At 39.3% G+C, this 26621-nt stretch overlaps 1 protein-coding gene across 6 annotated transcripts; it reads right to left on the bottom strand.

Moving 5' to 3' along the window:
• Window positions 1–273: 273 nt before the first annotated feature.
• Window positions 274–13297, bottom strand: LOC122982879 (mitochondrial carrier homolog 1-like). Of its 6 annotated transcripts, none has more exons than XM_044352477.1 (12): window positions 12945–13297; window positions 10778–10862; window positions 10030–10136; window positions 9357–9416; window positions 8272–8329; window positions 7678–7729; window positions 7508–7567; window positions 7312–7432; window positions 5954–6001; window positions 5044–5111; window positions 2353–2428; window positions 274–525 (listed from the first exon to the last, which is right to left on the bottom strand). In XM_044352477.1, exons 1-12 carry the CDS (start codon window positions 13098–13100, stop codon window positions 451–453), a joined length of 966 nt encoding a protein of 321 aa, XP_044208412.1. In that variant the 5' UTR covers window positions 13101–13297; the 3' UTR covers window positions 274–450. The 6 variants fall into 6 exon arrangements, with proteins under 6 accessions (XP_044208412.1, XP_044208415.1, XP_044208411.1 ...); XM_044352480.1 differs by having other exon boundaries at window positions 9357–9419; window positions 10030–10131; XM_044352476.1 differs by having other exon boundaries at window positions 9357–9419; window positions 12945–13296.
• Between the last annotated feature and the right edge of the window lie 13324 nt (window positions 13298–26621).

The following is a 26621-nucleotide window of genomic DNA, read 5'->3' as shown; positions in this document are numbered from 1 at the left end:
CTAAGATTCATGGGCCATTATGCTGTTGGTCAGCATAAGTTACATAATCTAGTGTTAAAGGACAATAACAGTGTTTTCGCAAATTTTAGCGTCTTTATTGCCAATCATGAATACTTTACACTTTTGCAAACCATTTTGAAATGCATGCCATGCAATTTTTTATCAGTTACCTAATTTGTGCATGGTAATGCAGTTAAATTGCAGATTGAGTTAAAAACTCTTTGTTGCACTGTCTTGAGGATGATGTAACTGACAAAAATGAATTCAGACTAGTTTAAAAAGTCCACTGATACACTTTTTATAGTGTACAGAAATGAATGCAACACAATGGCTGTCTGAACAAAAAACAATTATGACATCATAGGAACATGTGTTATCGCCGTTGGAAGTGTCTTTGGAAAATATTTGTGAATAGGAAGAAGAGGAAGAGTCCAGCCGGTGATGATGATGTCAGTTCTCAATGGACGGCAGGGAGGTCACTGGCACCCGGCGGGAAAAGAAGCTGGATCCTCTGAAGAGGTGGCCCTGACAAGAGGGAACAAACACCACCCTTAAATTCCATGGAATCATAACATTATCCAAATGTACTGTACAGCCTTAAAAAAAACGTACAAGTTTGTATACATGCAGTAATAAGCTGCTACCTGTATGTATGTTAATGACAGAAGATAACAATTTAACACAAAAATATAGCAGTACAGACAATTTCCAACAATGCTCCTCGTATATGTTTGAGTTTAGCTGCCTAACACTAACCCTAACCCTAACCCTAACGCTAATACTAACCCTAACACTGACCCTAATCCTAACCCTGGCCCTAACACTGACCCTAATCCTAATGCTAACCCTAACCCTAATGCTAACCCTAACCCTAACGCTAACCCTAATGCTAACCCTAACGCTAACCCTAACTGCTCTAAATACTGTAAATTCTCAAACAGTGGCCTGGATTGACCTCAGTGATGGAGAGAACCAGGCCTTTATTTCTAATATCCCCTGTTCCCTAGTTAATGAAAACCATGTTGACCTGTTGTCTTGATATATTCAATACAATGTCCAATTCCAAAGCACTAATTCCATCAGTACAGTAAGAGTCATGTCATACTCGGCGCTTTGCTGCTGCAACTTGAACAGAAATACTGTTTTCATTAACCATTGCATTACCACGGTATTAATTCTGCTCACTTTTCCGTTTTTTCTGGACCACTGTTATGCCACCATGGTTGCAACTCAACATAAACAGCTGATTTTTTACATTGAAAGTATTTCAGCCTTAACGGTAGGCTTTTAATGTGAAAAATCTACAGGAAGAATATGAATTCACTGACAGCAGCTTAACAAATATCAAATGTCATCATTGAATACCAGTTTTTATATGAGAATTGACAGTCAATCAATCAATCAATCAATCAATCAATCAATCAATCAATTTTTATTCATATAGCGCCAAAGCACAACAAAACTCATCTCAGGGCGCTTTTCACATAGAGCAGGTCTAGACCGAACTCTCCCATGAGCAGCACTTGGTGACAGCGGGAAGGAAAAACTCCCCTTTAACGGGTAGAAACCTCAAGCAGAACCAGACTCTTGGTGGGCGGCCATCTGCCTTGACCGGTTGGGTTGAGAGAGAGAAAGAAAGAGGGGGGAGGGAGGGGGGGCAGAATAACAACAAAGAGTCTGTCCTCGCAGACAGTAAAGGCTGTCTCTCACACAACCACAGACATGCAGGTTCGGTTGATAGGTGTGAATGTGAGTGTGAATGCCAGTGTGTGTGTCGACCCTGTCAGTAAATCTCCTCAACACAAAAACCAAACAGCTCTTGACAAAAACATTCACCGTAATATTTCACTGGGCCATAATGCGTATAACATTACACAATGTTTACATGGACTGCATATCTGCAGCAGCTTCAGGCCTCCACCCCACACACAGTCCTTGCAGTGATGGATGTAAAACAGAGGAAAATAGACCTGAAGTGTACAAATACACTTCAAGACCAATTGTAGACAAGCCTGAAGAGTCTACAGCTACGCCGGTGATTCTGTGTGGCTGTACTTACAGTGCTGTGTTTTTGTGTATATCTCATACTAAATTGTTTCAGATCTTCAAACTAAATGTAACATAGACCAAAGGCAACCTGAGTAAACACAAAATACAGTTTTTAAATGATTATTTTATTTGTTAAAGCAAAGAAGTTTTCTAACACTAACTGGGCTTGTGTGTGTATTTGAAAACCACTAAGTAAGTAAGCTTTTATTTATAGAGCACTTAAATCAATTCAGTCCGAACACGTGGTGATGCTGACACATACTGACAGATGTCTATTTCAGCAGATGAGCAGAGTGACTGTACCTTCTGGCTCAGGTGATTCCAACAGTGCATCCAGGACTTAAAGATGGGTGAGTGAGGAGGAAGACCTGCAGTCAAACTGAGAAGATCAACCAATCAGACTCAAACATCAGGACTGTAGCAAAGATTTAAGAAATACAGAGTTCCACAAATTCCCAGACAACAAGACTCAAAAGCTGGGACAGAGACGGCTGCTCTTCATTGTGAATAAGACCTGGTTTTACTGGTCATACTGGCTATTAAAAGATCCCCTTCAAAAGGTGCGTTCAGTGTAAGTGATGGAGGCCAAAATCCACAGTTTGTCCACACAGTCATTTAAAAGTTAATGTGAAGCTTATATGAGACAGTCTGAGTTAGTCATATCAAGTGGATATCTGTCACATTTACAGCATCAAATTCCCTCTTTGTGTTTCTTCAGACAGTGTTTCCCTGTTGAGCTGCAGGTGGAAGTATAGTAACAAAAAGAGGGAGTTTGGCACTAAAAAGACTGTAACGTTGAATTATACTTGATTTGACTTATTTGGACGCTGAAGCTTCATATTAGCTTCAGATAAATTTTTAAATGCATTTTTGCACAGGAGGAGGACTGTGGATTTTGGCTCCCATCAGTTATTTTGTCAGTGCACTCTGAAGGGATCTTCTACAGTAGTAGCCAGTATGAACAGGAAGGAATGATTACAGCAAGAAAAACATGTTTCAGTGTTCATTTAAGCTCCTGACTGTTGTTTCTTTTAAGCATGTATGATGTTTTATCATGTTCAACATCTTAGCTTTGAATGTTAGTATGTTAACATTTGCATTAAACCCAGAGTACAGCTGAGGCTGATGGGAATTTGAATGAATTAGTTTTGCAAGTATTTCGTCATAAACCAAAGTACTGGAAAAAAAACCCTTTCATCTAGCACCATCATCAGGTCAAAACTTCATGGTTCTCATCATTGATCCTGAGTCAGGTATGAATGCTTGTTTCCAAAATTCATGTTAATTGATCCAAAAGTTGCCAAGATATTTCTGTCTGAAACACGTCAACCTGGTGGTGGAACTAGATGAAAAGTTAAGGGATCACCAAAGTAAGCGGGATTCATCTACTGGGTAACATGCATGACCACAAAATTTCATGGCAATCTATCCAATAGCTGATCGGTTTAGGGATGCTCTGATTGATGATATTCATTACAACTCACTAATAATAATAATAACTAGTAATAAGATTTTTGTAAAGTGTTTTTGTAAAGATTATAACTGTTATTATTGCCCTACGCCGTTGCATTTTTGAGGGGCTTGAGATGCTTGAAAACTCATGAATATTGGCACACACGTCAGAACTGGTGAAAATTACAATGTTCTGCAGTGATTGGGCTCAGGCGTGGCCAGCAGGCTGCATAGTGCCCCCAAACGCAGGGCCAGGTTGGGATAAAGTTGCTCGAATGTTCATGAAATTCTGAGCATTCGTTGCTCTCATCATTCTGGTCATAAAACATATTTTTTAAAAATTTTTTGCTAGACAGGAAGTCAGCCATTTTGAATTTCATGCGTCAATTTTCATTTTATGAACACACGTTTGAGGCGTTTAGGATGCACTAAAACTCATGAAACTTTTCACCTTTGTTTGAGGTAGTGAGTATTTTCATTAGTATTTGAGGTGCTAGGAATGCTCGAAAACTCACAAAACTTTGCACATGCATCAAAAGTGGCGTAACTTGATATCTGATATGGGTCTTGGATTTGGGTGTAGAAAAGTGCGCCCCCTAGAAAATTTCAAAGTCAAAGCCCCCACCTTTAAATTTGACGTAGATGTATGAAATCTAGTAGGCAGATGTACCGTCTCCAGACTTAAAAAAAGCCTCTTGGAGTCAAACCCTAAGTCCAACAGGAAGTCAGCCATTTTAAATAATTTTTTTCACAAAGTGAGGCCATTGACAGGCGTTGTATTTTAACAAACTCCTCCTAGAGATTTCACCCGAGTGACTTCAAGTTTGGTAGGTTACATCTAAACACCTTTGTGATGATAAATTACAAAGCTTTTTATATTTCATGGAATGCCCTTGGCGTGGTGTGGCGGTGAATTTTGCCCACAACATGTTTGGGGCATTAAACAGGAAGTTGTAATTTGGCTTTACATTGTCCAATCTGCCCCAAATTTTTCATGCTTGATTGAGTCCAGGACTGAACACTTCTACATGTCAATATTGAGTCAAGGTCACATAGCATCACCTACTGACAACAGGAAGTCTGCCTTACATGACAAACATCATCTGATTTACATGAAAATTACATGGTGAGTATAGTTACTGGGTGTTCTATAGCGCCACATAGTGGAATTGGATGCAGTCAGACGGGAAGTAGAGGACAATGTGTGCTTGGTGATTTTGGAGACGAGATGTATAGACTTAATACTCTCAATAAAATACAAACCTTTTTTTTTAAATGAACGATTAACATAGCTCATATTTAGATCTGCTGCATTTTATTTCTATAAAACAAAGAGTGATGGGACCAATGAGGAATCAGTAAATGAACAGATTCTTGATCAATGATAAATATCAGTCCTGCAGAGCATCACTATCACTTCATGTGGATCAGATTAGTATGAGCTGAATGAACTGACTGTATGTTAAATCATTAATGTGGTTTCACAGAAAACAGCAACAGTAAAACAGTTGACATCCAATAATGTTTGGATGAATGACTCACCCACAGTTGTTGACTGCCATTAGATCAGCCACCAGCATGAATGGATATGTCAGAACACTCACTGCAATCTAGAGACAAACAAATATTGCATTAACCTTGAACGGTGCTGCACATGAGAAACATTTCATATATAACATTATGTGAAAGGACCAGTGTGTAAGATTTAGTGGCGTCTAGCGGAACAGACTACGCAGAAATGGAATATAATATTCATTTAAGCTGTAAGCAGCAATGAACGGGGCCTTGTATCTCACGTGTGTCACGCAGAGCAGCAACCGTGGTATCGCTATCCTAGGTCTGTTGGCACGGCTCTGAATTGTCAGGATTATCAGACACTGCGTGAATCGGTAAAACAGTGTTTCCTGTGTTCAGTATTTGACTTCCAATCAAGCATGTGAAATTTGGGGCAGAATGAACAAGTCAAGTGGAGTTACAACAATTTCCTGTCTCATGGCAAGACATGCAAATTGACAGGCATGCCCAGCAGGGACGTTCCATGAAAACTAATGATTTTGATAACTTTTCATCGTAAAGGTCTTCAGATGAAGCCAACCAGTAGGTCAGTTCAAATCTCTAGGAGGAGATTTTGTTAAAATACAACGCCTGCAAATGGCAAAAACGGAGCAAAAATTACAAAGTTAATTCAAAATGGCTGACTTCCTGTTCCTGTCTATAGGCCTTCATGTTGCACCGCCATGTTTCTATAGTAGCCTAGAACAGACAAACCAAACACTGGCTCTAGAGGGGGCCTTTGCTTTTTATACGAGTTTCGTGGCCACTGTAGGTTCTCCTACACACTTGGAAGGGGAGGGGGAGGGGAGGAGAGGGGTGTCCATTTGGTTGCTATCTGCAACCTTACAGCTAGATGCCACTAAATTTTATACACTGGTCCTTTAAATGCTGAACTTACCCCCATGACAAACTTAGTGTAGCCTCTCACAGCTGAGGCTTGGCTGAACTGCAGAGGAAATACAGACAAGTGTCAACAGTCAAATATTCTTCAATCCCTTTCTACATAACCTGAAATGCATTTACTTAAGTACTCTGATAGCACTTGTAATACTTGATTAGACCGACATCGCCTCACTATCCAGTACAGCATTATGTCATATTACACTGAAAATACCAACTTAAAACAGGGGAAGGTTTAAGTAGCATTTTTACTAATTTTTGGAAAGTCATCAGCATGATTAATGCAGAAACTTCTGTTACTGGTACGACTGGTACTTTGAGGGGTTCCAGTATTCCATGTATTATGCAAAGCTAAAAATGAATGGCAGTGAAAGCAGTTTCATTTACACTGGACGGAGACAAATTCAAAACTACTGGTTTTTGTTGTAAATGCCAAGTCAACACGAAATCAAACAGACAGAATGAATAAATGAGACAAAAGTGGCATTTATTTACCACTTTTACCACATATTTATTATATTTTGTCAACCAGTTGTAAACCATTTAAATGTTGGCTCTAGAAAAGATGAACTGTCATTGATCCCTCGGCTTCACATTGGTAAAACTGAAGAGATGATCAGAGACTTTTGGGGAGCAGAAGGTGGACAACCACAACAGACTACTTAATAATGTGAAAGTTTAAATTAGGTTCCATTATTTCTGATGAAAGAAACTTAATGGGAGATACCTTTATTCTTTTTTGAGATGAGAAGATGGGTATCAATCTCATGTCTGTCTTAAGTACAGAGCTAGAGTCAGGATGTGGTCAGCCTAGCTTAGCATAAAACCTGGAAGCCAAAGCGTGCCTACTAACACCCCTAAAGCTCACCGATCGACATGCTGTTTGTTTAATCTACACACAAATAGAAATGAATGTATAGATGACAATTTTTGAGTTATGTGATGAAACTATTTCTTGATGAACAAGTGCTGCACAGAGGTTTACAATACTCTGAGTCTTTCATCACATCAATCACAAGGTCAAGTACAGCATTCACACTGCAAAGTAATCCACCAGGAATTCCTGCTTTCATGTCTGCAATTAGCAAAGATAACATCCAGTTTTGATGTGGATGGATTGAGGTGGCAAAAGTGAAACTATTTTGTTGGAAGACCCTGCTTTTATTTTTTCAAAGCCCTCTGTGTTGGTACAACGGCTGTGTTGCTCAACTGGCTCCATTCAAATGAACTGGAACGCTGCATTTTTTCAGTGAATTCTGTACTTCTCTAACTCAACTCAATGTTGTCAGAAGAAATGTATTTTATTTATTTCTACAAAATTATATTTAAACTGTTCCATGAAGGAGACAGACTTACGCTTTCGTCTACAGAATAGGTGTTAATAAAGTGAGCCAGGAGGTTGCAACACCACAGGAAGAGGACTTCTCCCAGCACATGAGGTATGAGACCACTGCAACACAGCAAGCCACAAAAAACACTGCTCAGACATGTGGTGGTTAATGATAAATATGTTGTAAGAATTTTACTAATGAGCAGTGAAATTATGACTCACACATAGAATCCAGTGACTCCTTCTTCCTTAAAAATCCTGACGACACAACGGAACATCCCACTGTAAACATGTCAGAAACAGTGATGAGGTCAGATTACAGTACCGACCAGGCTTTCAGGAGTTTTACAGGAATTATGTTGAAATATCTGCAGCATGACATGAAGTCTTACCTATACTTGACCTCTCTGCCTACAAACTGGGCCATACACCGCACTGACATAACTGCCGAAGGAAACAGGTGATCAGCTACAGATCCAGTTGGTTCATTCAGATATTCAATTATATGTCACTCGTAATATGAGCTTTAAGAGGGCTGACAACTCGGCACATCCTGTAGGAAGCACAATTAATTAATGGAAAATGCCAAACCTTTGCTTGTTTTGATTTCCAGTGTGAGGATTTGCTGCTTTTCTCTGTTTTATATCAATACTCAGTGAATATTGTTGGGATTTAGATTGTTGGTTTGGATAAAACAGAACACCAGCAGATGTCATACTGGGCTCTGAGAGTTTGTGATGGACATTTTTCATTATTTTCTGACATTTTATAGACTAAAGTAAAAGTCTACAACATAACTTTACACTAATCAGTGATGAAATATATTTGTTGCAGCTCTAGTTTTGGTTGTGTATAAAGGAGGAAGCTTCCAGAACTCAAGGACGTGTGCACTGCTCTTTATGGTGGAAGGACTGATATTGATTATATGCTGCCATTACTCCTTTTTGTCAGCAGTGGAAAAAAGCAGAGCCTTAATCAAGACATACCATGAAAAGGATGAGTGGCTACTCTGCACAGGCACTGGATGATCATCTCGTGGGAGGTCTAGAGAGAGGAAACCATTTGAAGAGCAACAATTTGAAATAAAGTAGACGAATCTGGCGACTGATTTACATGATTTACTACCATTTCTGCGCTGTCAGAGTGGAACTGAACACATTTCCACTGCCAGTGAAGATTTTTGGGTTAATCGCTGTGGAAAGATGAAGGTAGTCTGTGTGACTGTGGAAGTTATTCAGTCAGTGTGAAATTGGTTGGGACACAGACTTTTTGAAAAAATAATATGAACGTAGCTTCTATCTGACCTCCACAGTGTGGATGTGAAAGTGCTGTGTGGAGTCGCTCATTAAACTCAGCAGGAATTACTGGCTAGCTTATGATTTCAGTCATCAAGCTCCATGATTTCTGTCACTGTAATCAGGAGAAATGCAACATTTCATAAAAATTGGAAGGCAAAACTGTAAAAATGGAATTTTGTCCAGGAAACACGACGCTGCGGGGTGTCAGCTCACCATCAGCCCCGTGTAGACAGATCACTGATCACTGGTCTTAAATGGTCCATTGTCAGTTCTTTGTTGGCAGATTTAGTGGAAATGATTAAAGTAAAATGTATTTCATGGAGCTGAGGCTTGTGGCTATACTTTCTATGTTCTACAGGATCTTCTGGACAGTTTTATTGGCAGAAGGAATTACATACATTAAAGTGTTATACATGGGCTTACAAGTGAGGTGGCATCGCAATACCGCTTGTCTACTTCTGGCTACAACCTGGATGCATCTATAAACTGGAATCTACTGCATCAGCCAAGTATCTATGCAAGTTCTGGTGGATAAATGTGTCTTAAGTATCATTTGAAATGTCTCTGATGGTAAGAATATGCAGACATTTGACAGTTTAGTCTTAAACCTGGATGTGGCACATTTGAGAACAACTTCAATAGAGTCATTTCATGACGGGACATTTACATACCAAAATGTCCAACAGAAAGTTGGCATTAAGTATAAAGATTATAGATTAGGTAAAAACAGATGTCTCTGTTTTCATGTCATCCAGGAGTAGCTGACCTCTCACCTCTTTGACCACTTTCCTGAGTGAAGACTGCAGCTCATCTGTTTTGGACAGAAGCTCCATCTGCTGAATAAAGAACAACAAAAATTTATTTGACAATCCCTAACAACACTTATACCTTGGGGTGCAAAGATACACCAATATATATACATCTAATGCAATCCAATACAACAGCTCTGCCATAAATTCTACTTTTATGAAGCTTAAACATTTTCAATTTTGGTTGACATTGTCAGAAAGGTAATAATTCTGCTTTATGTTTATTATTAAGGTCATATTGGCTGGTGATGGTGGTGTCCTGGACCGCATTATATTGAAAAGTGTTCCTAATATTTTGCAAAATATAAGAAACACTTAGGATGGGTTTAAGCCTCAAAGTTTACAAGAATTCGACTTAATTTAGAATTCATGGCGAATTAGGTTCAATCATTACAATAGTATTAGCTATTAGCATAACAACCTCTGTATGGCTGTAAAACTGAAGTGCAGGCTTCTTCATAACCCGTTCAGAGATGCAACAGCGGAGTATCTGACTAACTACGTTTCTTTATGGTGACGCCATGACGTGACACCCAGTTAGAGAAACACAAATGGATGTGCTGATGACAAAATGCGTCATATAGTAAATAACAATTGTTAAGACATGTGTACAATCGTAGTTTCAATCCTTGTTTACCTGTTTAACTTTACTCCTGACCACAGTAGAGATGGCACTGGACACGATGCGTGGTGAGAGGCCACGGAAGAGACCCCTCTTTCCATCCACTTTCACGATATGCTGTGCTGAAAAAAAATACATTTACTGCCAGCTGCCCTTAAAGGACCATTCCAGTGGTTCTGTTCATACAATTTACATTAACCAACAGCCATTTCCCAATGAATGCTAATCATAACAACAGCATAATAATGATGCTGTGATTTTTAGTTTTTCCAACTTTCCAGGGGCCCGTTGCTTTCAGTTCATTTCAGTACGCTATAAAAATCTACTCACAGAGACTTGCTCAACATACAGTAATGTGCAAAAGGCAGTAAAAGTGAGGTGAGGATGCTTTCAAAATTAATAACATAGACAGAACATCTGTCCTGCGAACCAAAATGGAACTACATGGAATGTATATCTCCGCCATGGAAATTAGTCTCCAAGATTGTTTTACATGTGGAATCATGACTACTTTGAGTTATAAATGTGAATGTGTGTTTTGTAAGGCAAAGTACTACATTTTAAAGGTAGGTGTACCACCTGTACATTTCATTTGTAAAGTTTAGAGAATCCTGCAAAATATTACAAAGCTAAAGCTTTGACTGACTGGCTCTAATGGAAGCAGATGTTAGTTATTTAGGTTAAAAATGCAAAAGCACTGGTATGGTCCTTTAACTCATGTACAGTCAAGCGATGAACCATTGATTAGTCAGAAGCCACTCACCATAGGAAAAGAAGCCAGGCAGGTATAAAACTCTCCTTCCAAACATAGTTGTGCCCACAGTTGGGGGAAGAGGTTCATGTCCCACCTGGAAACAAAAGTGACAGAGATTATAAATTGCTTCCCTGCATCATGGGAACAACTATTATAATGACCAAAAACACCATTGGCGGCCCTTGGAGTGCGCCCATGTTAAGTCAGTTAAATTTAAAAATGCATCTTTTTCTCTCACTTTTGGCTGTTTTTCTCACCCAAAAACTGAGCTTTTACAACACAGTCTTAAAAACACCACCATGGCAACGACAGCCCAGTTACAGTCACCCAGCAAACATAGTTCAGACAGTGACGTTGTGACCCCAAAACGCCAAAAACAGCAACAAGCACATGAAACACAAATCATGAAACTCACGTCAAATCGCTTTTCAGTGCACATATAGATGCATATCTGTATTCCAAACAGATATGCATCTATAAGTGTCAATTTCTCCTTCTAATGAATATTTGGTCTTGTCCAATTTTGGTTGAGAAACTGTAGTGAGCAGACGATGTTTTGTATTTGTCATACAAAAACCTTTTTTTAAATTCTTTAATTGGTCGAGAGCAGATTGTCCTAGAGGGATGTCCTTTTGACTGTCCACTTATACCAACAATATAAAATAAAACTATAAATTTTTGGTAAAAGTTTTGCACTCATAGTCAAAAGGTTATTAAGGAAGAGCTTACTGTTGTCATGACAAAGAATCATTTAGTCCTTTTTACAACCGAGTGGTTGGTCACAGTATAAATTACAATGAGGTTATGGCTCCATCGCCGTAACTCGTTGCAAAGTATTGAACTTAAGCTTGATTTTAGGTCTAAAATTGTTTACGTTAAATAAGAGACATACCAAACAGGTGCTCATTTATAAGATTGTTAGTTCATCAGTTTCACCTTTTCACAGATCATTTTCAGCATGTTCCCGACATAATTCACCTCCAGATGTACCACACTTGAGTGACATTAACTTTTAAGTCCAGGATGAAGACAGAAGGCTTTGGTGTTGTCTGGACACTTGGGAGACGTAGTTCTTAAAACTTTGAACCGGACACAAGGGATTCCCAGGCATGGAAAACATAAAACCTCTCAGGTTTTCCTGGTCCGAGGCAGTGGGATCTTTATGGTTTTTGGTCTCTGAATTGCACGCCGGGCTGATATATTCAACACCATCCTCATCATGCCCCTCCGTGCAAAGCAATGCTGGGTGTCCAACCATACCTTTCTCACCAGCAGGTGTATGGGGGGGGGCAGTGTAGCTGAATTTCTAATAATTTCCAGGTCAGACTCAGTTATACGAAGATGATGGACACTGGTATTTTTACCGCTTTTCCTTTAGTTTCAACATTGCATTAAAGACAGTATTACTTGACTTGAACTCTGTATCACTTATTATATTGAAATTTGATATATGGCGATTGATACCACCTCTAATTTCCATAAAACCTGCCACACTGTACTCGCTGCCAGTCTCAGTGGACTGAACCGAGGCATTCAGTTCACGACCACAGACTATGTCTCCAAATCTCTCTCAGTATATTAACTGCTCATTGTGTTGCCTTTTTTGTATTAATCTCATCCTTCTATCATCTATCATTTTAAACTCTTCAGGTGGCAGTTCCTCGTGCCGTTTTTCACTTGGTTTCTTTCTTTTCTTCTCCATTTCTCTTTCCTCTGCTGCGTCCCATTCTTCAAAATTGTTGTACTCTCCAAATAGATTGAAAGAGATGTTAACATCAGCCACTGATGTGTTTTCCTTCCCAGTCATTAGTTTATCAAGCTGATAACTCAGTTGTGCTTTGATAAGCTGTACTCTTTAAAGTTGATATGGTTACAAGTTGGGTAGCAGATGAATTCAGAACAGTGATTAAACTGTTTTCAATTTTCATAAGCAAAATAAAGGTTTCACAAATCTGAAAGTGGGTTTAAACAGCAGTAAGGCTTTTGCTACGATGCCTAACACTGTTTCATAAATGTACCTGGTAAAATAAAGGAAGAATATGCTGCTTAGTATCATTATTTATGTTTCCCTTAACCCCGAATCGGAAGCTAACTTCAGCGTCGTCTCCTGTCACCCGGGGGAAACAAAAGACCACCTCTGTCTGTCACGGATGCTGTTAGCTAGCTCCATCAGTACCTGTATTAGTAGCTTCACATATAACAGCGGGTGTGTGATGGCTGTCACTCCCGCTCCCAGCAGTAGGACCGTGGTGTCCACATCCACGGGTGTCGGTGCAGTGTCCCGCTCCACATCGACCACCTGACCGGGCAGGTTTTCTGACGATTCCATCATTAATTACCTTGAAGGAGGGAGACGGATCATCCCGTTCATCCCTCCACGGTCAGTCGAAGTGACTGCGATAACTTCCGCTACCAACCTTCAAAATAATACTGTTCCAGGACGGATTCAGTTAAGCAAATGTTACAGTGAACATGCTGTTGTAATAAGTAGGTCTGAGACAAGGGTGTTTTATTATCTAAAACTAACAGTCTAACATCACGTGATAGAGGAGCCCCAAAAAAGGGGGCGGAGTCTAGCTCGTGCCGTTTTTGGTTGTTGTTTTTTTGCTCACGTGAGTATTCAGACTTCCGTCGTCACAGTCAGTGTGATGATCAAGCTGTCCAGATGTTAGAACATCCTGTAAAATATAAAGTATCTCATAGTGTCCTCATTGAGACCACGGTACCATGGGATGCATTCATGTTTAATAAGTTGTTACTGTAGTTTTTATTTTACTTATTTGTTCGATTATTTTTCTACTTTATGCTGCAAAGACCCTTATTCTATTCTATATCTTTCTCATTTACTTTTTATGCGTTTTTTGTTTTGTTTTTTTACTTTATTCCCCATATCATTGTTTGTTAAAATAGATTTTTTTAAAAAAGATTTTGCTTTGCATTATTTAGCCAGTTTATATAAAAAAATGCCACATATTTTAAATATTTTGGTAGGCAATAAACAAAGAAAAAAAAACAATCCCACAGAAGTCACAAATCTCTCAAATGCTTAATTGGGTATCATTGCTATGCAATTGTAATGGAAACCTACCTGTATTACATACAATATTTCTTAATATTTAATGCCAGTTCATGTGCACTTCAGGAGCACTTTATTTCCAGCAGGTGGTGCTACTGGCCTTACAATGGTCCTGGGTGTCTTCTCTGCAATTCAGGACCCAAAAAGCAATAGTACATTTGAACCATTATAATACATGGTTTCGTGTGAACTGTGTTCTGATTCAACAAAGATTTCATTTTGTATTTAAATTTTATTTCTTTTCTTTTAATTAGCTGGGATCATAGTTACAGAAATGAGTATGTGGAAACGTTTTGAATTAATGTGATAATATGATGATAAGCCAGTGCCTGTCTCCTGTTGGCAGTGGCTCACACTGCCTGTTATGGTTAATGGAGTTGGTAGGTGGAGGGAGACTTTATTCCCCATGATAATTAGTGTGTTTTTTTTTGTATTAGGGGGTCATAAGCAAAAGAAAGTTGGGAACCACTGCCCTATGCCATCCTAACTGTTTATCACCTCATCCCTTTAAACAAACATTTGCCTTATATCTGTATGCCTTAATTTATGCTCTTCTTTTTTCTTTGTTTATATTATATATATATTATTTTTGTTGTTTTGTTGCCCACCTATATATGAATTTCAGCACTGTATCAACCCTAACACACCAATAAATCAAAACCATTGGAACTGGAACAGTCCATTTGCTATATTATAAACTGCAATTTGTCAACTACTGAAACAATGTATTCAAGTGGTTTTATGAAATATATACAGGTTGCAAAATTGATTTAAATACAGTCACTCCACTGTTACAACTGTCCCAGTGTACAGGGGCAGTTGATACTGCTTATTGTACTGTAATGTCTGGTATGACGCTACATCAAAGAGATGTAAAGATCATGCTAAATGGTCATAATAACTTTATAATTAATATTTCCAAATTAGCAGTCAATCAAGTAACTATGCATAATGTGAAAGGGATTGCACCTAGTGACAAACCCACAGAGAATTACCACCAAATCTGCAGTTACCATCAGCTCTTCAGAGCTTTTTAGCCTCTTTCAGCACAGTGTTTTGATTTTCAAGGCCCACAAATTTACTGTTTTGGTTCACTCTCACAGCTTGATTCAACCTTGTTTTCAACAGCAGCAGGCAATGAAAAAGCTCTGATAAACCAACTGTACACTACCTGCTGCTCACCAAGCAGCAGACAGACACAGTTAGAGACTAGTGGGGCATTTAGCAGATAACCAGCCAGATACTTTTCTCAGGAGTTGGTAAAAAAGCAAAAACAGAGCTTGCCTTGCTCACTGTATGTTGATGCCCAGCTTACACAGTACACTGGAAAGAGAGGCACAAATAGAGATCTACCACTTTACACTGGTCAGTGTGCTTGTCTCATTAAAATATGGCTCCAAGTTTAGGGGGTGGGCCTACAAGTAGGATTTGTGACATCACAACTAGTTTGGAATCCTGGTCCAATATTCAACTTACACAAGAGTGCTGTGGAAACTTGAAGCCTCCAGTGCACATACACCGAGAATAGACTTTACAGTGAAGTACACTTGGGTACAGATGTTAAACTTCTGAAATGAAATATATTTGCATATGTATAGATTCTGGATTTTTTAATGAAGGGGAATGAGTAGATGCCAAACCGAGTATTTTTATGTCTTCATACATGTCTGAAGGGGATAATTAAGCTAAACGCTAACGTCAGCATGCTAACATGCTCACAGTGACAATAACATGCTGATGGGAATGTCATTATTTTTTCAGGTATTTCGTCATAAAGTAGACATTTTGTCCTCATGGTGGCGCTAGAGGAAAAGTCAGGGAAATCACTAAGCACATTAGGAAATGTCCTCTGGGGACCGTGAATGTCTGTATAAAATTTCACAACAACTCTTCCAAGATATTTCAGTCTGGACCAAAGTGGTGGACCAACCAACACTGCCATCTCTACAGCCCTGCCACTAATGTGGCCAAAAAAATCCAAGAGAAAAAAGCATTTATCTCATGTCAAAGTATTATCTGTGTGGGAAATGTTGACTCCCAGTTCTGATTGTTATTAATTATTGTCAGCTGTTGATGAGGTTGGCGCCTTTGGATCGAGCAGATCGACTGTAAGTCACCTTTTAGTAGTCTATGAAAACATTTCTGATTAAGAATGTCTTAATCCAAGTATGAGAGCAGGTGAACATCTGTCCTACCATTAGATATGAGTCTAAACTGAATCTCTGTGTCTGTCAGCTCATCATAAATTTGAATGATTGAGTCTCTTGGAGTCATTTATATCTGCAGAGCTGGGTCAAGTAACATTTTCTGAGGTTTAATTAAAAGCTTCTCTTTCCATCCTTTACTGATCTCAGGGACATAATTCTTCTGCTCTTATATACTCGCACAGCTTGTGTGTTTTATTAGCTGCTGGTCATATAGGGTTTAGATGGATGAAAGCTGTGTGGATTTTACCTTTACAATATGTATATTTTGTTATTAAATCATGCCAACTTTCTTTTCTTGTTAAATTGTTGATTTGATGAATTGTTCTTTGGGCAGAGGCTGTGTGGTTGGTACCCTGTCTCTGTTCAAAGATGGTCCTTGATCTTTCTCTCGCCATGTAAATACGAAAGCGTTTGCTAACACGTTGTCAACAACCACGTCAACAATATAAAGTGATAATATGTGAAGTGTGTATGATTTTCAGCTTGTTCTTGAGTTCTGCCACCTAGTAGCCAAAAACAACAACGACAAAAATGATTATGAAACTTTAAAGTTAAAGTTACAGTGACATCTGTGCATGCCGTGAAATGAAAAAGTCTACTTCCCTACTTCCTGTTTCTTGTGATGAATGGATATTTTTCAAGAGATGACACTTCATGAAACATTTGGAAAGAACTTTATGTGATAAAACAGCGTGTTTTTTCTCATGCTACATCATACATATCTGGTCTGTAAATGTTATTCCCAATTTATAGTGTAAACGGTGTACCACTACATACTAATGCCTACATGTAGGTACAAAGGAACAAGTTAGGGGTAGGGGGAGTTAAGTGGTAACAATCTGGGCTTTGTATGACCTACTGATCTACAAAGTTAGAAGTTCATGGCAGTCACACTGTGACAGGACATAAAATTGATCTGCTACATCTGCCTTGACCATTAGATGGACACTCCTGCTTTCCAGTTCAGCTGTATTTACTGTAGAAACCTCAGTATAAAAAGGCTTCTCTACTTCCTGTACTCCATCACAACAATGAACAGCACCCTGTGTAACAGTGTCAATCCACATAAACCTGAACCACCTCAGGCTTCTGAAGTCCCCTGTAAGTACAATGTTGTACGCCCCTCAAGCAGGGGGGTACAACATACACAGTAACATATAGGCTTTAGGCCCATATAATACTGTAAGCCTTTATATAGGCAGTACTGACAATAATCCTTTCCCTAGACCTCTGTTTGTTCCAAAGTAAAAACACAAATGTACACAGTTAGTTACGTACCCCCAACCTTAATAAAGTAACCATGTAGTTTGCCTGTCCTCTTTTTGTTGTCGTCTGTACCCTTCCTGTGTTGGTAAGTAGCATGTTAATTTTTAAATAAATCACAGCAGATTTATAAAGTGCTTTAGAGGTCCTTACCCCTATCCAAACCTCCAGCTTTATTGCTCAATAATGGTCATACTATAATCTGCAATAATTGAATACTTACTGTATAAATTTTCTTCAAGTTCCTCCCAAAAGCTGGACTCTTGATCCACAGGTCATATGTACCTTGTAATATTAGAATAGGTACCCATTATATACCTTTACAGTATAATATATATATTTAAGTTCCCAGATTGTTACTCCTTTATTCCCTCACATCCCATTTATTCCCTTGTACCTACATGTACAGTATGTATCAGTATGTACTGTATTGGTACACCGTACATTGTAAATTGGGAATAATTACACTCTACATTCTGTGTTCTCCATTGAGAAAAAAAAATCAGAACCCAAAAGGGAGAAATGTATGTATTTTGGTTTCATGATGGAGCTCCCTATCTTTGCATTAATTTGTTGGAATACCATTAGTAATCCATCTACAGTACATAGTAGATGCCACAGCCAGTCAAATCACTTCATTTTAAACCATATTTGCATAAAGCAGTAAAATGTTGGAAACACATCTCAGTGCAATACAAACCAATAGTACAATCAACTACAGTCTCCAAAAACACATTCATTAATATAATTAACACCTCTGTAAAACAGTTTAAACAAAAACAATATAAAAGCCTTCAGAAGGTAAAATTAGAGTGAATTAGTTTAAGTCTAGAGGGAGAAAGAGAAGAGAACAAACCAGCACACCATGAGATTTTATGAGTTTGTGACTACACTGAAAAATTAAGCAGTTAAAAAAAATCACATTCATATTTCTTTACTTTTCTGTGCTTAGATGAATCATCTTTTCCTATTATTGCATTTTCTCATTCAATTCTCAATTCATCAGTCTTTCATAGTGATACTATAAATGAAATCTAATGTTCAGCTCATTTATTAAAATCCCTGCAAAGGAAAAACTACCAACTTGACCTCCCCTCCTTATACAGATGATTGTATTAGATAGATGAAGGCAATGTATAGTAGGTGGGAATTAAGTTCCCAAACTGGGGATTGTTCACAGAAAATTGAGGATGTCTGGTTATTCTATTTTACAGATGCAACACAGATCACAAAAGTCAAAAGGACAGAGGTCATATTTTAGTAGTTTTGAACATCATTACTATTGGTGACGATAACATCCAAATATTTTGTGAGATCTAAGGACTACGTGACATTGCTACAAATGTCAGACAAAAACAAACAGCAGAAATCTGAACTCATAATGTTGATGATAAAAGCTCTATGTCAAAGTCAATAGTAGAATCTTATCTTAAGTATAGTAGTAGGATAAATTCATACTGTATTTGCTTTCAGTTGTGTAATAGCATTCACAACAGATCAACAGATCAAATGGTCGCTCAGTCATGGAGGATTTCATCTTAGCATTTGGCATTTGTTTTGACATTCTTCCTTTCTAGATAAAATGAATGTCTGTGCAGTTAGAAATAAGTTGAGCAATGGAACAATTAATTCATTTTTATACAATACTGTGGGAATTTTATAAACTACGAACATAACTTTTTATTGTTCACTAGTGCCCTTAAATGCCGTCTGATCCTGTCAGTATTAAATTCTGTTTTATTGGTAAGACAGGACATCTTACACTGAAGTTGTTTATTATATATCTGGCAAATCTGGTGTTACTGGACCTTTTTCCTCTTGTGTTTTGGGAGAGCTATTGTTTTGATTCATTCTCAGGAAGAAAAAAAATTGTGTGTCTAAGGGGAAAGTTAAAGCAACATTTTTAAAGACGGTAATTTCTATTTTGCAGATGAATCATAATTCCCCCTTTCCTCTTAGTAAAGAGCAGTGGTAGAGTTAGAATAAAAAGTGAACCTCCCTATGCACAGTATCTCATTAATCAAAATCACATTTGTCCACCTTAATAAACACATCAGTGAATGGATAACAGTCACAATTTGTGGCTTCATTTACATAACTATATTCAGTTTGCTCTCAATCACAAGATGATCCTTCAGCCTTGAACATCTCTTTTTGTTCTCTGAGCTGCAATCATCTTTCTGCCAACATGCCTTTGTTCTGGTGGTTTGTTCTTATCAGGCTTTTTAAATGTCCCTCTCATGTCCAGAACAGAGTGCTGATGAGACCCTGGTCCTGCTAACAGTGACGACAGTGACTCAAAAGCTCAACACTCTCATGCTCTGACAAGGACAGGGAACGTTCACTTCAGTTAATTAGTAGCTTTTAGCAGTTAAGACTTGTGTTGTTGTTGTCAGACTGAACGCTGCAGACACATGTAGAACGTGGTATGAAGCCTTTGGTGTTGATCGTAATCTCTGTCAAGTCGACTGTCTGAGACTATGATAAACCTGCATAATACTGGCTACTCCTTTGTCTGTTAGAGTTGGTAGCAAAAGGATTTGTTTGAGTTTGTGCTGCTGTAGGCCACATTCAGACCAGCTGTAACCCCACATGACAAAGATGCTGTCATGTACTCTAATGTCCCAGTTGTAAATGAGCGTACAATATTTGGGAGTTTGGTCTCCCAAGTTCAACTTGTTAAATTCAAACTTGGCATACTTTATATTAAAGGGTATGTTCACAATACTTCATCTCTGTCTTAAAACAACAGTCAGGTGTCCATATGAGGTTTTCCTCGCAGTAATCATTCCTTCTTTTAATACTGGCTATTAAAAGATCCCCTTCAAATGTGCAGTCAATGTAAGTAAACAACCACAGTGTGTCCACACAGTCATTTTGTGAAAAATGCATTTATAAATGTATCTGAAGCTTATATGAGGCTTCAGCAGTCTGATTTAGTCATATCAAGTGGATATCTGCCACATTTACAGAGGTTTTACCATCAAATTCCCTCTTTGTGTTTCCTCAGACAGTAATTGCCTCTTTAGCTGTGGTGGAAGTATAGTAACAAAAAGAGAGACTTTGGCAGTAAAAAGACTGTTGAAAGATATCTACTTAATTTGACAAGATAAACGTTTTAATATTTTTTTTCACAGAGGGAGTCTGGCTTTTGCCCCTCATTACTTACATTGTAAGTGCATTATGAAGGGATCTTCTAATGGTCAGTGTTGAATATTGTTGTTTTAAGACAGACATTTGTGAACCCGTCGTTTAAGAAAGGTTTACTGTTTACGTTAGATTTACATTGCAACTGGTACTCAATATCTATCTAACCAGAATCCATAACAAATCAGTCCAACTCAAAAGAGTTAGGATCAAGGCTGGGGTATGCTTGGAAAAAAATGTGTTGACTGACCATGTCTGAAGGCAAAAGTGTTTATAGCTAGCCCAAACATTCCAACATTCAAAAGTGGGGTGAAAAGCCTGCTATCAAAGAGAAGGGCAAGAAGCCATAATTGTTCAAATAGGGATAATGATAAGCACTTTAGGACAATCTTTCCTCTAAGACAGTCATGGTGTTATATTGTCTTGTACATACAAAAGTTTCAGACGCTGTTTAACAAGAAGAACTTGACCTTCAGTCAGTGTTGTGTTGTGAACTATATTATCTTTTTGCAACCTACGTCTGACTTATACCAAACAGCTACTGTAGCTGCAGCTGTGAGGTGTGTGGTTTGGTCCTCTGGTTTGTGTTGTGTGTTGCTGCATTGATCTGTTTTGCCTTAATCCTGCTCAACACCTCAGTGCTGGAGTGTAAACGCAGCTCCCTCCCAGGATATCGCATGTTTATCCAACAGTGTCAAAGTAGTGCGGAGTGCTGCAGTTGGAGCCTGACAATATAATATCGTGGAACATCCCATGAGAGAGGTTAAGAATGGTTGCTAGTGTCACTAACCGTGAGTTTATGATTCACAGTATGAACACCACACTGTACAAAGAGATGACTTAACAAATGATTACATCTCTACAGGATGACCAACAGTGGTTTGAAGGAAATATCTAGAATGAATGTCCTAACTTCTTTGATTAGAAATCCAATTTACAGTTAATCCAATCAAAACAGCCTGATGTGACAAACATATGTAAGATTAATTTCCTTTTCTCCCTTGGCTAAAGGAAAAGGCAGATCCAGCAACCACATCCTAAATCAAAATGACTCACAGTCTCTCCAGATGAATCTAAAGAATTAGTTTATTTGCTCTGGAGATAAAGGCTTATACGTGCAGGATTAGAGCAGGAAGACACAGCTCTCTCAAATTTATACACGCCTATAAAATGTGCTGCCCAATCCAACTTCTTGATCTGCACTCTATAAATAATGTCCATAAAGGTCTGAACAGGGTTCCATACTTGTTTGTCTGACAGTGAGATGTTAAAGCACCAGCTCGAAAATGAAAACTTCAATAATAAACAACTTCAGGACTGTGTCATTACCATGTATGACCTATCATATGCATGGAATAAAAATATGACTATATATTATATAGTATATGGCTGTGAAAATGACTGTAGATATGGAAGACTTATCACATGTTGAAAAACTCAGTACACCATACAGAGCTTCTACAGCTCTTTGTCCGTTGTGTGTTGTGGTATTTTTGCATTATGACCACTGGATGCAATAGATGATAGGCGTATTTATCAATACACAGCACATGTTACTGTAGGGGACCAAACCAGAGCTATAAGGAGAGTGAATATTGGACTTACTACATCAGGTGGTACACAAACATGACTCCAAAAGAATGAAAATGTCAATGCTCTGTGTTTTCTGGATGTATAAACACGCAACTGTAGTCAAGTACTGTGGTCATGTGACTTGCTGCCCACACTCTCTTGTGGGATCAATATAGTTTTCTTAATTCCTCTATGCAGTAAAAATGTCACTAATCCTGAGAAAGTGTTGATATTTTATGCAGGTTTAGAGTGTTTTATTTTTAAATATTGCTTTTAAATACTAATGCATTATGTTCATTTTCTGAATTATTGAATTATTTTCTGAATTACATTTACATACTTTTGTCAATTTGACCTGAACTGTCTGTATCCCCAGGGATACATTGCCCAAATGGGACTAAAAAATGTATTCTCGGTATTGTTTTGAGGCCTTTATAGACAGATAATCAATAGAAACATAAGTTAAAATTATTATTTTACTATTAAATGATACGTTTAATTATTATTATTGTTAAGAATATAACAAAAAGTGGCGACAAGGACGTCGGAACCGACGCATCTTGTCCACGAAGGAGGAGTGACTTTGCGTCTGTTTTTGTTGCTGATACTTTGTGCTGACCCAGGTAATAGACTGCACTGGTGTGTGGAGCAGATGCAATATATGCTCCAGGTGGATGTCGCGGCACAGCCAGTTAAGAGGGGAGGAGCGGAGCAGTGGACTCCTGATGATAAAACGTTGTGAGTAGTGCTTCATAAAGAGTACAGAAGGGAGCCGTCTGTGAGGGAAAAGCAGTGCCATAAAACCAGGAGCTTCTAAATGGCTGGAGTTATTGGCCCAATCGGCCCCTTCGACAAGAGCATAGAGCAATGGAGCTCTTATACTGAGCGCTTTAACTATTTTGTCACGGTTAATGGAATAGACGCTGAGAAGATAGTGCCCATTTTTTTTGAGTGTTATTGGGCCAAAGGCTTTTAACTTGCTACGCAATCTACTGCAGCCAAAAACGCCAGGCAGTAAAACATACAAAGAAATTGTGGACGCATTGACAAACCATTTTTCAACCAAGGCCCTGGTGATCGCAGAAAGATTCAGATTTCACAGATGCAATCAGGAAGAGGGTGAGTCTGTCACCATGTTTGTTGCAGCATTATGCAAGTTAGCTGAACACTGTGAATTTAAGGATCCTTTAATAACAATTTGAGATATAGGCTTGTGTGTGGATTAAGAAATGAAGCAGTACAGAAGAAATTACTCAAGGAAAGTGACTTGACTCTTGAAAAATCCATTAATATTAGTGTAACAATGGAAATGGCATCAATAGAAGCACAGCAACTAAATGCCACAGGGAGAGTGAACAAACTCACCTGTGGGAAACCAAATGCACAAGGCCTATGTTTTTGCTGTGGTAAATCTGGACACCTAGCATTTGCATGCTGGTGTAAAGACAATGACTATCATAACAGCAGAAAAAAGGCCATGTGGAGTGGGCATGCATGAATAAAAAGAGCACAGACACAAGCTAAAAGACTGAAAATAAAGGACACTTTACAAAACACAAAAAGAAAAGAAGTACGCACAGTTAGGCATGGTAATGTGAGAAATAGTGATTCTTCAGAGGAAGAAATGCCTGCTGCAGTAAATATTGTGTGGATAATGAGTGTAGATGAGCACTCAGAAACTTGGCAACAGGGCCAAACCCAAGTTGGAGGGACATTCAGTCAAAATGCAGACACTGGTTTGAAGGCATCACTAGTGTCACACAAAATCTACAGGAAATTAATGAGGCACCTGCCACTACGCCCTTCAGACACAGTTTTTAGGGGGTATACCGGACATCGAGTGCACATGAAAGGGATGACAGATGTGACTGTTCAGTGCGACAGCCAGATTGCAAGACTTCTAGTCTATGTTACCAAGGGAAATTATCCTGCTGTAATGGGGCATGTATGGCTAAAGCAAATACAGCTTGACTGGCAAGTGGTAAGGAAACTGTCACATGGTTCCACTCAGCTGCAGGAGATATTGGAGAAACACAAAAAAATTTTCGACGATGAATTAGACAGCATGAAAGACATCACAGTGAAACTGCATATCAAACCTGGTGGCAAGCCTGTGTTCATGAAAGCTAGACCAGTGCCATATGCTATCAGACCTAAGGTGGAAACTGACCTGGACCTCCTGGTCAAGAATGGAGTTCTGTGACAATTAATGAGTCGGCCACGCCCATCGTTCTGGTACCCAAAAAGGATGGGGGAATCTGGACCTGTGGAGACTTTAAGGTAACACTTAACCCAGTGCTAGCAGCAGAGCAATATCCACTCCCTCTAATTGATAACTTGTTTGCTGGATTGAGTGGGGGACAAAAATTCAGCAAAATAGATCTCAGTCAGGCTTACCTACAAATGCATTTAGAAGAACAGTCAAGTGAAATATTGACCATTAACAAACATAGGGGCCTTTCCAGATACTGCAGACTGCCTTTTGGCATCATGTCAGCTCCGGCACTGTTCCAATGAGCTATGGACCAAATCCTCAGTGGGTTGCCAGGAGTGCAGTGCTACCTGTATGAAGGAAATGACGAAGAGCATCTGTGCAACTTGGATGTGACCCTTCAAAGACTGAGAGAAAACTTGAGAGTCCATAAGGTTTTTCCATCGTTGGAATATCTGGGGCATTGATCAATGCCAAGGGGCTGCATACTGCACCCTCAAAGATTGCAGTTATTGTTGATGCATCTCCACCCCAGAACATCAGCCAGTTGCAAAATCCTTCTTAGGACTGTTAAACTATTATGGACGTTTTATTTCCAACTTGGCATCACTGCTACAACCGCTCCATGAACTGTTACACCAAGATAAAACATGGAAGTGGACAGCCAGCTGTCAGGAGGCCTCCCAAAAGGCAAAAGATTTGCTGACTACATCAGAGGTCCTGACTCACTTCAACCCATCACCACCACTTCAGCTCACCTGTGATGCCTCTCCTTACAGACTGGGAGCAGTTATCTCTCATGTACTGCCGGAGGGTGAGGAAAGGCCAATCGCTTTCGCATAAAGGACACTGAACAAGGTAGAGACTAATTATGCTCAATTAGAGTGAGAGGCACTGAGCATTGTTTTTGGAGTCAGAAAATTCCATCAGTACTTGTATGGAAGGAAGTTTACACTCCTAACCGACCACTGACCTCTCACGACCATCTTCGGTCCACACACTGGAATACTATCTCTTGCTGCATCCTGACTGCAGAGGTAGGCTTTGCTGTTGTCAGCACAGTATCACAAGTCAGACTCCCACTGCAATGCGGATGGTTAATCCAGATTGCCACTCCCTGTCACAAGGCCAGAGTCAAACACTGGACATTTTGTACTTCAGAGAGGTAGAAACTAAAACCTGTTTTAGCTGTACAGGTGAAAAAGGAGATACAGTATGACTCTGAGTTATCTGCAGCCCTGGATATCATCATCAAGGGTCGACCTGCTGATGATAACTCAAACCTGAAGCCCTTCCCCTGGAGGAGGATGGAGCTCTCTGTCCAGCCGGGTGTTTGCTGTTGGGGAGGAGGGTGATTATTCCACTGTCACTTCACACAAAAGCAACTTCATTCAGGACACAGTGGATTAGTACGAATGAAGGAAATAGCAAGAAGGTATTTTTGGTGGCCAGGCATAGACAAACAGATTGAAGATAGTTAAAAGCTGTTCAACTTGTCACAAAGTCCGAAACAACCCACCACTAGCTCCTCTTCACCCCTGGGAATTCCCACAGGAGCCATGGCATCATGTGCACATTGATTTCATGGGACCAGTTGAGGACCAAATGTCCCTTGTTGCTGTTGATGCAAACAGTAAATGGCCTGAAGTGGCTATCATGGGATCAACCTCCACAGAGAAGACATTTGAGAAGCTAGGAGAAATGTTTAGTTGTTTTGTATCTCTGGCACAGCTAGTTTCTGACAATGGACCTAAACTTGCCTCACAGAAAATAACTGGATTACTACAAGCTAATGGTGTGCAACACATCAAGTCAGCTCCTTACCACCTTGCAACGAACAGTCTGGCTGAAAGGTTTGTTCAGACCCTGAAACAGGGTCTGAAAACATTGCAAGGGCAAGGAACACTACATCAGAGAATGCATAACTTTCTGCTAACCTACCGCAACAGTCCACATGCAACCACAAGACATCTCCTGCTAGCTTGATGCTGAAGAGAGACCTGCACACCACCACCACCTTTTGAAGCCCCCCCCCCCCCCCCCCCAGTGAAGGACATTGTTCAAAAGGAGAATCAGATTTTCTGCAGAGAACAACAGGCTAAGGACAGAGTTTTCTCTTCAGGTGAATCTGCGTTGGCGAGGAACTACCATGGCAAACCTAAGTGGGTTCCTGCCACTATTATTGCTCAAACTGGACGAATATCCTACACAAGCCAAACTGCTGATAGTGTCTGGAGAAGACACTTTGATGAACTCCTGCAGACTCCACAAGTGCCTTCAGAGCTGTCTCTTGGAGATTCTTCAGATACACTTGTCAACACTCTTGTTCATCTATCCACACTGGTGCAGAGCTCAACCCCCATCAGAGGCAAAAGT

This window comes from Thunnus albacares, chromosome 5, assembly GCF_914725855.1.
Source record: "Thunnus albacares chromosome 5, fThuAlb1.1, whole genome shotgun sequence".
Lineage (NCBI taxonomy): Eukaryota > Metazoa > Chordata > Actinopteri > Scombriformes > Scombridae > Thunnus > Thunnus albacares.
This window is presented reverse-complemented; position numbering and strand designations above follow the sequence as displayed.

Excerpts from the sequence above, each read along its gene's own strand:
- LOC122982879 (XM_044352476.1), bottom strand. The coding sequence starts at position 13,100 with ATGATGGAATCGTCAGAAAACCTGCCCGGTCAGGTGGTCGATGTGGAG. Across the intron at positions 7,730-8,271 it reads AGCCACTCATCCTTTTCATG|TTATGTCAGTGCGGTGTATG; the intron begins GTATGTCTTGAT and ends TTCCTTCGGCAG. Across the intron at positions 7,433-7,507 it reads GGAGTCACTGGATTCTATGT|TGTTTTTTGTGGCTTGCTGT; the intron begins GTGAGTCATAAT and ends ATGTCTGAGCAG.